The 12,965-nt window shown below is 43.2% G+C and overlaps 1 protein-coding gene across 2 annotated transcripts in view; it reads left to right on the forward strand.

Moving 5' to 3' along the window:
• Positions 1–12,965, forward strand: part of LOC124802951 (serine/threonine-protein kinase unc-51) — a 173,724-nt gene that overhangs the window by 151,002 nt on the left and 9,757 nt on the right. The window contains exon 20 of one of the 2 annotated variants that reach the window (XM_047264046.1): positions 7,387–7,395. The exons of the other annotated variant lie outside the window; for it this stretch is intronic. Within the exon in view, the coding sequence (XP_047120002.1) occupies positions 7,387–7,395 (9 nt within the window). The remainder of the gene's footprint in view (positions 1–7,386; positions 7,396–12,965) is intronic. 2 annotated transcript variants of the gene reach the window in all.

The raw sequence follows: 12,965 nt of genomic DNA on the forward strand, positions 1-12,965 counted from the left end.
ATGTTTGCACCTGTTACTGTCCGTCCTTCAAAGTAGTCACCAGCGTTGTGTATAGCCAGTTGCCATCGATGTGGAAGGCGCAGTATACCGTTAGCAGAGCCTGTTCTGCTGATGGTGCGAATGGAGTGGTCTGGCGTTATGGTGATTCTCGTGTACGACTGTGAAGGTGTTATCCTAACACATAATGTCCCTCCACGCCAGACCGTCAATGCACAGTATTACTGTTAGTTTTTGGAGCACCACCTGAGACCGGCTTTGAGAAAGAAATGGCGACACTTTCTGCACAACATAAGCTGTGGCTGCTCTGTTCAGTCGATGGATCTGGGAAATAATGTACCATCCAAAGTCCTTGTGACTTTGATTTGATTGTGAAGATGAAGGAACCACTTCGTGGCTTTCGCTTCAGAACTGTTGCAGAGATTCGACAGGCAGTAGACCGCTCCATTCGCACCATCAACAGACCAGGCTCTACTAACGGTATACTACGCCTTCCACATCGATGGCAATGGGGTTCTACACAACGCTGGTGACTACTTTGAAGGACAGTTACAGGTGCAAACACGTAACTCTTTTGTATCGGTTGTGAATAAATAGTTACCACTATTTAAGTTCCAACCCTCGTATAGTCTTACACATGATTGAAAACAGTCTGACAAAGTTCGGATAGTTTGTCAATTTCACGCCTGTGTGTAGTATGTTGGTAACACTTCGTCGCCTTGCCTGTTTTACTGTGTAGCAGACTTTAAAGGTGTGCGGATCAGCATAACGAAAAGGCGAGGGGTCTCGCTCGTTTTGTCCATGACTGTACATCTGAACCCTGTGTATCCCAATAGCAAATTAAGCAGGGGACTACCTTTTACTGGACTTCATAGTCAAGAGCACCCTAGGTCATGGTGTTCATCAGAGGAAAATACACACTGACTTGTATCTGCATGCAGTTAGCTGCCACCACAATAGGGTACAAAAGACACTAGTTTACGAGGTGCGCACACGTTCTCAGACACAGAGAATCTCACAAGTGTGTTCCAAAAAAATTGATGTTCAAAATGCAGATTAAGCACACACTCCACCCACCGCTATGGTACAACCTGTTAAGATGGAAGAAATCACAGGGGAAGAGGTAGCCACAGCCCTTATAATACACTCTGGGCCACTATAGGGAAATGTCAGGTGCATACTGGAGAAGCACTGCATAAGAACTGTCTTTTGCCCACCCAACAAAACACAGGCATTTATGGAGGGGGGGTAAGATGACCTCGGTTTGCGGAAAGCCAGGGTATACAGATTCAGTGCCAATGTGACAAGACATACATTGGAGAAGCAGTGTGCACCATCAAAGATCAATGTCGAGAACACCAGTGGCACACTCGACTGAACATATCAGTATTTTAGTGCAGACTTCCAAATTGACTGAAATTCACACCAGCGATAATCTTATCAGATGGGGCTGCAGCTATAACATCAGCATGGCTTCGAAACCAGCTCTGGGTCTAATTAAGAAGATGCTCAGCAAACACAACAATTTGGCAACAAGGGCAGACAGAGCAACTACACTGACACGACCACAGGTGCCGATGCAAGTTTCTTCATGACTGCAGGCATGCATCCTTTGGCATGGACCATGGATATTATGGCTTGTGATGGGACGGAATATAATTTGGCCGCTTGCCCTCAGGAGCTCAGTTCATCAATGTAACTGATGATGGCAACATGTCTGATTGCTGAAATACTGTGTCCATTGGACACTATGGACTGGCAGTGCATCTGTGGACTGTACAATCAATCAGTTTATAGGCTGATTGTGGAACTCTTCAACAACTTTGGCATGCCATCCAAAACACGAGCCATGGAATGTTGTCGGCAAAGTTGTTTTTTGAGTCATGCATCAGCCTGAACACAGCTATAACTTCAGCAACATAAGCGGGAAATATTTGGCTTTCTCCTTATAGCCCTGACTTGGCATCATGTCATTTTCACTTATTCCTGAAAGTAAATGAATTTTTTGGTGGAAAACAGATCTCAAACAAGCAGTGAAATCCTTGCTCAAATCTTTGGCGGCAGAGGAGTAAAACATGGGAACTGAAAAACTAGCCCCAAGTGCCTTGACGGCAGTAGCTTCTCCAGTAAATTCATTCAAAGTATGTCATTTTCACTAGTTTCTGGCATGTCAGCTTGAGTTTTGGTGTTGCCTCCTTCTTCCCACCACTGATAAGCTGTCTTACGATCTAAGAGTTTTCCCCAAGACCTAACAAGAGAAATAGGAGGAATACAAAGCTTCAGCAATCCAATGAATGACACTTAAAACATCAATTTTTAAGGGGTTGCACAAAAATCTTCTTCAGCATCAATCGCACCGATTAAGTATTCCAGCAGTTTGCGTCTGTAATGTTTTTCTGTCACCTCGAGAACACCTTGGTCCATCAGGTGACATAGAGACGTGACATTTGGTGGGAGAAACACAACTTTTGATGTCTCCATATTGTAGATCATCTGGGTGAGAAGGAGCGTTGTCCACAAGAAGTAGTGCTTTTCAAGGAAATCCATTTTCCTCCATGCATTTTGCTCCAACTTGAACAAACTCTGCCTGGAACCACTATTTGAAGATACTACCATTCATCCATGCCTTAGACTGATTTGTGTACAACAATGGTAAAGGTTTATCAGCTGGTTATCATCTAAATGTCCTTGGTTTTTTGGATTTGCCAATTAAAGTAAGGCGCAGTTTAAGATTGCCAGTGGCATTACTGCATGCGAGGCCAGTAACTCTTTCTTTGCTTTTTTTATATCCAGATGACGGTTTTTCTTGCTTAGAGGTAATGGTTTTCATTGGCAACATTTTGTGATTCAGCCCAGTTTCATCACAGTTGTAAAGCTGATCGCCAGTACAACCTCCTTTGTCAATCCTTGTGTACAGTTTCTTCTTAAACTCAGCAATAGCTGCTTCATCCCCAGATAATGATTCGCCACTGATGGCAATTTCACGAATGCCATGCCGCTTCTTGAACTGATCCAGCCAGCCATCACTTCCGAGGAATTCTTGCTCCTTTCCTTCAATCAGCTCATAAAAAGTCATCACATTTTGACGAAGTAGAGGACTGGAACTGGCACACTTTTGGCTCTTATTTGCTCACGCCACAAAAATAAGGCCTCTTCTAACTAAGGATGTGCACCTTTTCTCAGTGTTTTTCGAGATTTCACTGTGCTGTCTGAAGCTTGGATGGAACAAAATTTTTCAATTTCCGATTGATTTGTCTTCCAGTCAGCAATCGTACTCCTACTGACATTCAAATCTGCAGCAACTTTCATGGGTGGCTCACGAGCATCAATTCTCTGCAAGGTGTGAAGCTTTTGTTCCAACAAGATCACATTCATTTTTCATTTTGCGCCCGTAGTCACATTCAGCATTTTTTTACCAGAACTGAAACACTCCCAGAACACTGTTATTAACCTCTTCACCAAAATCCTCAGCCCCACAGAAGTTTCAGTCCTATCCAAAGGCCTCACATTCAGCCCTACACCTGTGTTTAACCATACTGGACTTTGAAAGACCTACTCTCCTTCTCCCACTCTCCTTCTCCTGCTCCCTACAGTGGAAATTCTTCTTTTCCACTAACCCCTCCAACCAAAGCCAATCCAGTCCTAAACGCTGCCTGTCCCAATATGTACCACCATCCAAATGTGACACTCCCACGGTGCTGTCTAACCATCTTGTGGTCATCTTCCAGGAATTTCTAACTTCCAACCTGCCCTCACCATCCTTCCCCAACTCCCTCCCTAAGAACAACTACTTTTCAGCAGAAGAAATGTTTGCCATACACAACCTAAAAACAGATCCTCGCATACAAAGGTTCTACCACTGTTGTGATGCACCATGAGGGCCTCTGCCAGTTGTCATACCCCGCCACCAACCTCCAATCCCTGCTAAAATCCTTAGGCACTTCCCACAAACTCTCCCCTGAATCCATCTACCTACTCACCCCAACAACAGCCCACCCCCCCCCCCCCCTTCTACATGCTCTCCAAAATTCACAAACCTAAAAATCCGGGGTGCCCCACTGTGGCTGATTACAGTGCTACATGATATTAGGCAGGTGCACCAATTTGTTTGTCTCTTCAGTGTATCATGCAGTGTTGAGGCACAGCCAGCTCATAAATTAACTAACAAGAGTAGTCAAAGATTAATTGAACTGTGTGTTTACTGCCTGCGCCAAGTAAGTTGACTCTCAGCGCGATGCCTGTTGGGAGCAATTGTAATGCCATTTCACATGAATAGTCATTCCCATCAGCCACCGCAGCAAGTGTCAACTTAGTTTGCACAGAGAGAATCATAGACTTATTTTGGAGACCTCAAAACTTAGGAGGCAATCTTGCAAACGTAATGATCTGGAAATGCCCAAACATAAAATTGAAGGTGACGGGAAATTTATAGAGACAAAGTCCTCTGTTTGGTAGACATCAACTCGGATCGTTATGACTCGATGCAGCGGAGTGTGTGCTGATATGAAACTTCCTGGCAGATTAAAACTATGTGCCAGTCCCGAGTTCGAGTCTCGGTGCGGCACACAGTTTTAATCTGCCAGGAAGTTTCATATCAGTGCACACTCTGCTGCAGAGTGAAAATCTCATTCTGAAAACATCCCCTAGGCTACGGCTAAGTCATTTCTCCGCAGAAGAGTTTCTGTGAAGTTTGGAAGGTAGGAGATGAGGTATTGGCAGAATTCAAGCTGCGAGGGTGGGTCGCGAGCCGTACTTGGGTAGCTAATCATAAGAGCACTTGCCTGCAAAAGGCATAGCTCCCAAGTTTGAGTCTGTCTGTCACACAGTTTTAATCTGCCAGAAAGTTTCACATTTTGAGAATAACTAACCTATGCTAGAAGAAAAATGCCCAACGACATTAGCAAAATGAAAGAGTGGTAACCATAGACAACATATTCAGTCAATTTAGAACAAGGGACATTACAAGACATTTAGACAGTATCAATCAGTGTATACTCAATCATACATAGGATGAAAAATAAAAACAAGAAAACGGTACTTAATAATTGAGACAGTGCCAACATTCTGGCCAACCAATTCAAGGAATTACTCAGCATTGAGCAACCACAGAATACCACAGATCCCCCCGCAGTGTCAGGGGCTGGAACCGACCCATGATCCCCTTTTTGTATTTGACCTCCACTTTCCAAATTTTACCAAAGTGCAGGCTGTTTGGGGAAGGATGCCTTACTGTGATGCGTTACCTCTCCACAGTGTGGTGTTATATTCTGCACCTACCAGTCAAGTGGCTCTACCTCTGCAGCCAAAATACAGCGCAGTAGCCATTACATCATGTTGGGGTTGTCATGTACCCTCTCGGTGGTAGCCACCTGACAGTGCAGGGATCGCACTGCCAATGCCTGAGCTGTGACCTCCCCGTGTCAACCAAGGATTAGGTGCCTGCCCGCTTTGGGGTTCCGGGACTCCGGACAACGGCTACTGTGCCAGGTGACCTTTGCCTTGGTGGGGTGGTGCTCATGGGGAGAGCCTCCATTCAGAGTGAGTTGCATCAGGGTGGATGAACTGCAATGAAACGAATCAAACTTAATGGTGGCCACGCCAGCACAGCTGTCTCATCAGTCAGTAACAGTGATGTTAATGCATTTCTGTTATTGATCATGCCTCAAGATGAGAACCAGGCAAGGAGAAATGGAAGTGTTGGACAGTTTACTGAGTTCTTGGTTTGTTCCTGCACTGACGACAGCTCTTTTGTTTCACAAAGCCATTGTTTATCAATGAAAATATTGAAGATCGATTTAAGGGGGGGGGGGGGGGGGGTGCGGCAGTAGTGAAGGCGAGAAATGGATCTTTGTGGATCAAAACATCACACGCCCATCAATCACGGGCACCCCAGGTGTGCGTCAAGTTAGGAGATACACTAGTCACGATTTCTCCTCATAATAAGCTCAGTGGACTTCAAGGTGGTATATTCCATCAGGACCTCATGCTACAAACTGATGAAGAGCTTCAGACTAAACTGCCACAGCATGGGGTCCATTTTGTTTGCTGCTTCCAACAGCGACCCAAGGATGATAGAGTGGACACTGAGCTTTTATTCTGGCCTTCAACAGCAACATTTTGCCTGAGAAGGTTAAGGTCAGGGTTTATAGGTGTGATGTCATCCTTATGTCCCTCCCCCAATGAGCTGTTTTAGTTGCCAAACATTTGGACACATGTCATCCTGCTGTTCTAATGAGGCTATATGTAGGGCATGTGGACGGGTGTCCCATGAGAGCAGCCCTTTTGAGCAATCCCGTCAATACATTAACTATCCGGAACCGCACTCTTCTCATTCACCACAATGCTCAGTGTTGAAGAGGGAGAAGAAAATTCAAGAGTGTAAAATACTTGACCGTCTGTCTTACCAAAATGCAAGGAAAAAGTCTGAAAAACTTCATCTAACTAATAAGGCCTCCAATTTTGTGACTGTTGCATCACAGTCCACACCTCATACAATGACAAGGTCACGCACGACTTCTGCTGGTCCTGGTCATATTCCATGAACTGCCCCATAGTTAGGGGAGGGAATGTCAGCTCTCTCATCACCTACACCTATAGCACTGGTGATTCCCACACCATTGGTGCACCAGAGATGCCTAGTCATCCTCTGTTGTCAGGGATGAGACACCTTTAAAGGTGGCTCCCTCTCAAGACAAGGTCCATCAGCCACAGACTGCAGGTAAAAGAAAAGTATGGTCGTCTTCTCTCCCAGAAGGTAAAATGGGGAAATCTTCACAGAAATCGAAGTCTCAGAAGGATAAGCAGAAAGGTAAGGTACTTTCTAAGGCTTCAGATGTTCTGCTTCCCAGCCCTGCAGTGGTCGATCCTATGCACATGGATGATGTATCACACAATCACGTGGACCATGACCTGGTAGCAAAATAATCACAACCACATTTTCCATTTGCCACAGACCTGACTCCAATGCTCTTTTAATGGAACCATAATGGCTACTATCACCATTTGACCTAACTCTGTCATTTAAGGGCTACTTATTCAGTAATTGGCATAGCACTTCAGGAAACATGGTTTGCAGCAACACACCTCCGTGCTAAGAAAACTAACAAGCCTTCTGTACCAACGGGGTTAATGTCAGTAGAACGTCTGATGGGGTCTGTACCCCCATGTGCTCTGATACTTTCAGTGAGCAGGTGCCATTTTCCACTGCACTAGAGGCTGTGGCCGCTAGTGTCTACCAGTGTGTTTGGATGACAATGTGCCCCCAGGAGGACCTTTTTATTATCACAAGCTGTTTTAGTTAATGCCACAGCTTCCTGCCCCCTTCCTCGTATTAGACTCTCAGCAACCAATATGTGCAGGAAACTAGAGTCCGTCGGAATTGGTTCTGAGTGTAATGCTGTTTGCTGTCGCCATCAATGGTATCGTAAATGCAAGGGGTCTCTCCATCACTGTATGTGAATGATCTTTGCCTGTACTGTGCCTCTGCATCACTGCGCACCTCTGAGTGCCAACTTCAGGAGGCTGTCTGGAGAGTGCATGACTGGGCCCTGAATCACAGCTATCAGTTTTCTCATGCAAAATTATGAGTTGTGCATTTTTGTCGATTCCGAGCTGTGCACCCGCACCCAGAACTTTCTCTTGGTGACCAGTTACTTGAATTTGTCAAAACTTTCCAAATCTTAGGTATTTCATTTGACCACCAGCTAACTTAGCAGCCGCATATCTGCTGGCTCAAGGCAACTTGCACGAAGAAGCTGAATGCTCTTCATTTTCTTAGTCACTCCTCGTGGGGTGTGGGCCGCACAGTTCTGATATTTTATAAACCTCTGATTTTATTGTGCTTGGACTATAGATATGTTGCCTATGGGTTGGCAGCACCATTCATACTGAACCTGCTGGACCCTGTTCACCAAACTGGCATGTGGTTGGCAACAGGAGCCTTCCATATGAGTCACTCAACTCTGTTCCACAACCAGTAGTCCACATTGTTTGTGCATTGCCCAAATGGAAAAACCAGCTGGGATCCGACTTGATATTCTGCTGAAGGACCTCCCACATCCCAGAGTCTGTATTCCTAGAGCTCCCTCTCGACATCCCTCCATGGGCTGTACCCTGTCCTTTGATATAAATGGACCTCTTTTGTGACCCCAAGAAGGATGCTGATCCTACCCTTCAATCCTCCATGATTACTCTTAATTCGGTACACATCTACATGGGTGGATTGAAAGTCAATGACAGGGTTGGCTATGCTTTTGCACATGCATGGGGACACAAAAAACACTCTCTGCCAAGTGCCTGCAGCATATACACTGCAGAGTTGGTTGCCATCTCTCAGGCTTTGTGGTGTGTCAAGTCCCAGTTCACCACTAAGGTGTGGCATACATCTTTCCAGGCTTTTAGGAAAGGTGCCATTGTGCTGTGCTGACTATGTATCGGTCACACAAGACTCACCAAGTTCCTCCTGCGTCTGGAGGATACCCTTCATGGCAGCTGCAGTAGTCTACTGATGATAGCGTGTGTTCTTGTTGAGTGCGACCTGCTGGCCGATGTGCGGTACACTCTCAGCTTGCCTACCTCACTACCTCAGATGCTTGCAAATGATGTGACAGCCACTACCACAGTGTTGCATTTCTTGAGGGAGAGTGGATTTTACGCTAACCTATGGGGGCAAGAGCTTCCCCCTGTGGCGGGTACCCACCCAGCAACCACAGATTACTTTTTCCCACTCTCACCTAGTTATTAGACCCCATGTGCAAGATGCTGCCAGGGTTCTCTCTGTTTTCTGTTATCCATTGTCTTACAACTACTGTCGTGCCGTTTTAACTCTTTGACTTACTTATACAGTTTGAGCAGCCAAGTCCCCCTTTCTTTTTACCTCTTTCTCTCATGATCAGGAAGGATTGATGACCCAGTAGTTTAACCCCTTAAACACATAATCATTATCATCAATACCACAGAATAAAAAGAATTTTTGTTCAAAAATATTAAAATTTTGCTAGAGAAGTTTATACGAGCAGATTACGATTAAGTAATAAAAGCAATTATTTCACTCAAGATCTACATAGCAGCAAAAGAGAATCAATTGGTTGCAGAACTATGAAAGAATGCAAATGAACAAACACTTCAAAAATACACTGCAATAATCCACCCACAAAAACGGTGAGATATTGGACCCAAATAATTATCATGGGATATCTCTACTTGATGTCATACTAGATTTTATTTAGAATTAACAATGTAGGAAAAGATAGATTACTATTTACCATAAAGATGACACATCGGGTTGCAGACAGGCACGATTAAAAGACACTCACAGCTTTCAGCCACAACCTTCATCAGTTAACACACACACATACATAAATACAAACAACCACGAACTCCAGCATCTCAGGCCGGAATTCCAAAGGGTCCATAAAGTGTGGCACACATCTTTCCAGGCCTCTCTGAAAGATGTCATTGTTATGCTGACTACGCATTGCCCGCACAAGACTTGCCCATGAGTTCTTTCTGCATCAAGAGGATCTCCCCACTGCAGCGGCGCCTGAGATGCTGGAGTTGGCGGTCATGTGTACATGACATGGGATTTGTGTGTGTGTGTGTGTGTGTGTGTGTGTGTGTGTGTGTGTGTGTGTGTGTGAGAGAGAGAGAGAGAGAGAGAGAGAGAGAGAGAGAGACATTATCTTTTCCTACATTGTTGATATTCCTAACTGGAGTTTCCATTATTTGAGTTTTATCTAGTATTATATACATGAGAATTCAGGAATAGCTTGACTGAGAACTTGGAGAATGTCAAGGAGTATTTCGACTAAGAAGAAGCTGTCACAATCAAATTTTCATTCTTAAGTGGATCATGAAACATCAAAGAGTTTTACAAAATTGTAGTCATTACTTCTGTTTACTTCAAAAAAGAGTACGACAATATTCATACTGTAAATCCGTAGTAAATCCGTAAAGAATTTGGTCTACCCCAAAGACTCATAAACATCATCCGAATCACCATTTTGGATATCAGATCCAAAGTTTAATTTAGTAGTAAGTGTCTGGCCCATTCAGTGGACTTTTACCATTACTGTTTAACTGCACAGTGGAGAAAGTAATGCATGAGTGGTATAAGAAATGCAAACCAGACATCAAGATTGTCAAAAATACCAAACTTAGTTGCCTAACATTCCCTGATGATCGTGCACGACTTGCAAATAATGTGGAAGAATGTAAACTTGAAATTGAAGTATTTGAAAAATAGGAGGAAAACTTGGTTTATGAAGTTCATTTGAAAAATGAAAATGATGTCAATCTTTAGTGTTAGAACATCAGCTTGGTTTCCGAAGTTTATTTGAGAAATGAAAATGATACCAACCTTCAGTGTTAGAACATCAGCTCTTCAACTTAACAATAACAAAAAAATGGTTGTTGTTGTTGTTGTTGTTGTTGTTGCTGCTGCTGCTTGGTGTTGGTAGTCTTCAGTCCAAAGATTGGTTTGATGCAGCTCTGTGCTACTGTGTCCTGTGCAAGCCTCTTCATCTCTGCATAACTTCCACAATCTACATGTGTTTGAACCTGCTTACTATATTCAAGCCTTGGTTTCCTTCTATAATTTTTACACCACACCCCAATAAACACTTCCATCACTGACAATTCCTTCATTTTGCAGTCTTCTATAGCATCACATTTCAAAAGCTTCAGTTCTCTTCTTCTTTTTCATAAAATGCTTTTTGTGCTATTCCATTCTCCATTTTGTATACTCTTTGCTTTGCCATATCAGCTGTTTTGCCATCCAAACAGCAAAACTAATCTACTACTATTATTGTCTCATTGCCTAATATAAATGTCTCACCATCAGCTGTTTTAATTCGACTACATATCATTACCCTTGTTTTACTTGATGTTCATCTCATATCTCATTTTCAAGACATTATCTGTTCCGTTCAACTGCTGTTTCAATTCCTCTGCCATTCCTCACAGAATTAAAATATCAGTCGTACATCTCCAAGTTCGTATTTCTTCTACTTGAACTTTATTTCTCTTTCCAAATATCTCCTACGTTTCCTTCACAGCTTACTGATTGAATAACATTAAGGCTAGGCTACAACCCCCTTGAGACTTCCTTCTCAGCTGTGGATTTCCTTTCGTGTCCTTCCACTCTTGTAATTTCAGTCAAGCCCTGTACAATTGGTAAATAATCTTTCACTTCCTTTATTTTACCTCTGTTGCCCTCAAAATGTCAAAGAATGTTGTCCAGTCAACATTGTCAAAGGTGCTCTGTAAATCTACGAGGTGCGACAATAAAGTAATGAGACTGATGTGAAAAGAAATGTTGCCTGCCATTTTAGTCAAGTTTACTGTTGCCTCCTTCAAAGTAGTTCCCTTCTGATTGCACACACTTTTTCCAGCGCTTCTGCCATTGATGGTAACATTTCTGGAACTGATCTTCTGTAATATACTCCAAGACTCTCGTCACAGCTTTTTGAACATCTTGTGCTGTTTGAATATGGTGTCCCTTGATCGCCGTTTTGACTCCTGGAAATAAAAAAATGTCACATGGAGCGATATCTGGTGAATAAGGTGGCTGTAGTACTGAAATTTGTTTTGAGGTTAAAAATTGCCGTACTGACGGAGCAGTATGGGATGGCACATTATCGTGATGCAGAATCCAATTATCAGCAATGTTGGCACAGACACGAAGAACTCTTTTTAGGAAGTCTTTCTAAATTTTCTTTGTAGTAATATTGGTTAACTGTTTGTCCAGGAGGCACCCACTCTTTATGAACAATTCCTTTGGAATCAAAGAAGCACACAAGCATGCATTTCACTTTTGACTTTGACATGCGAGCTTTTTTTGGTCTGGGTGAGCCCTTTGAGCACCAATGTGAACTTCGGCGTTTTGTCTCTGGATCGTTCTGAAAAACCAACTTTCATCACCAGTGATTACATGGCTCAACAATTCTGGATTGATTTCTGTTTGCTCTAACAGACAGGCTGTCACATTTTTCCGCATTTCTCGCTGTTGTGGTGTGAGATTTTTGCACAAATCTTTCTCATACCAAGATCTTCAGTTACAATTAGACGAACCGTTTTTTGATTGATATTCAGTTCTTCTGCAATCATTTTTACAGATAATCTTCGATCAGATCGTATGAGTTCACGCACCCTGGCAGAGTGACATCCGTCCGTGAGGTAGATGGTCGTCCACTGCGGTCTTCAACATTCGTTCTCGGTCTTCAACATTCGTTCTACCTTCACTAAACATTTTATGCCAACGAAAAACTTAAGCTCTTGACATAACCTCATCTCCAAAAGCCTTCTGAAGCTTACCGTAAGTTGTCGTCGCATTTTCACCCAATTTAACACAGAAAGAAATGACAAACCGTTGCGCAATATTATGCGGTTCCATGTCCGTGACAAGAGACACAAACACGTGTTAACTTATTACAGCAAACTCACGACTGAGCAGTTGCATCGATGTGCTGCTTGGACTAGAAGCAGCTTATAGACCAAGGTCAAAGATATTGTGCCTACGCAAGCCTGCAGGGTTGCCACATCTTGCAAAGAAAATCAGTCTCATTACTTTATTGTCACACCTCGTATACTTGTAAGTTTACCTTCCTTCAACCCATCTTCTAGGATAAGTCATAGAATCAGTGTTGTGTTAAGTGTTCTGACATTTCTCCAGAGACAAAACTGACCTTCAACAAGGTTGGCTTCTATCAGTTTCCTGTTCTTCTGTAGATAATTTGTGCCAGTATTTTGCAACAATGACTTATTAAACTCTTGGTTCAGTAATATTCCCACCTGTTAGTACCTGCATTCTTTGTAAATGGAATTATTACATTCTTCCTGAGGTGTGAAGGTATTTTACTTGCCACATAAATCTTGCACACTTGGTGGAATAATTTTATCCTAAGGATCCCAATAATTCTGAATGTCTTTTACTCTAGGGACCTTCTTTTCACTTAGATTTTTCAGTGCTC

The sequence above is a fragment of the Schistocerca piceifrons genome, chromosome 1 (genome assembly GCF_021461385.2).
Source record: "Schistocerca piceifrons isolate TAMUIC-IGC-003096 chromosome 1, iqSchPice1.1, whole genome shotgun sequence".
Classification (NCBI taxonomy): Eukaryota; Metazoa; Arthropoda; class Insecta; order Orthoptera; family Acrididae; genus Schistocerca; species Schistocerca piceifrons.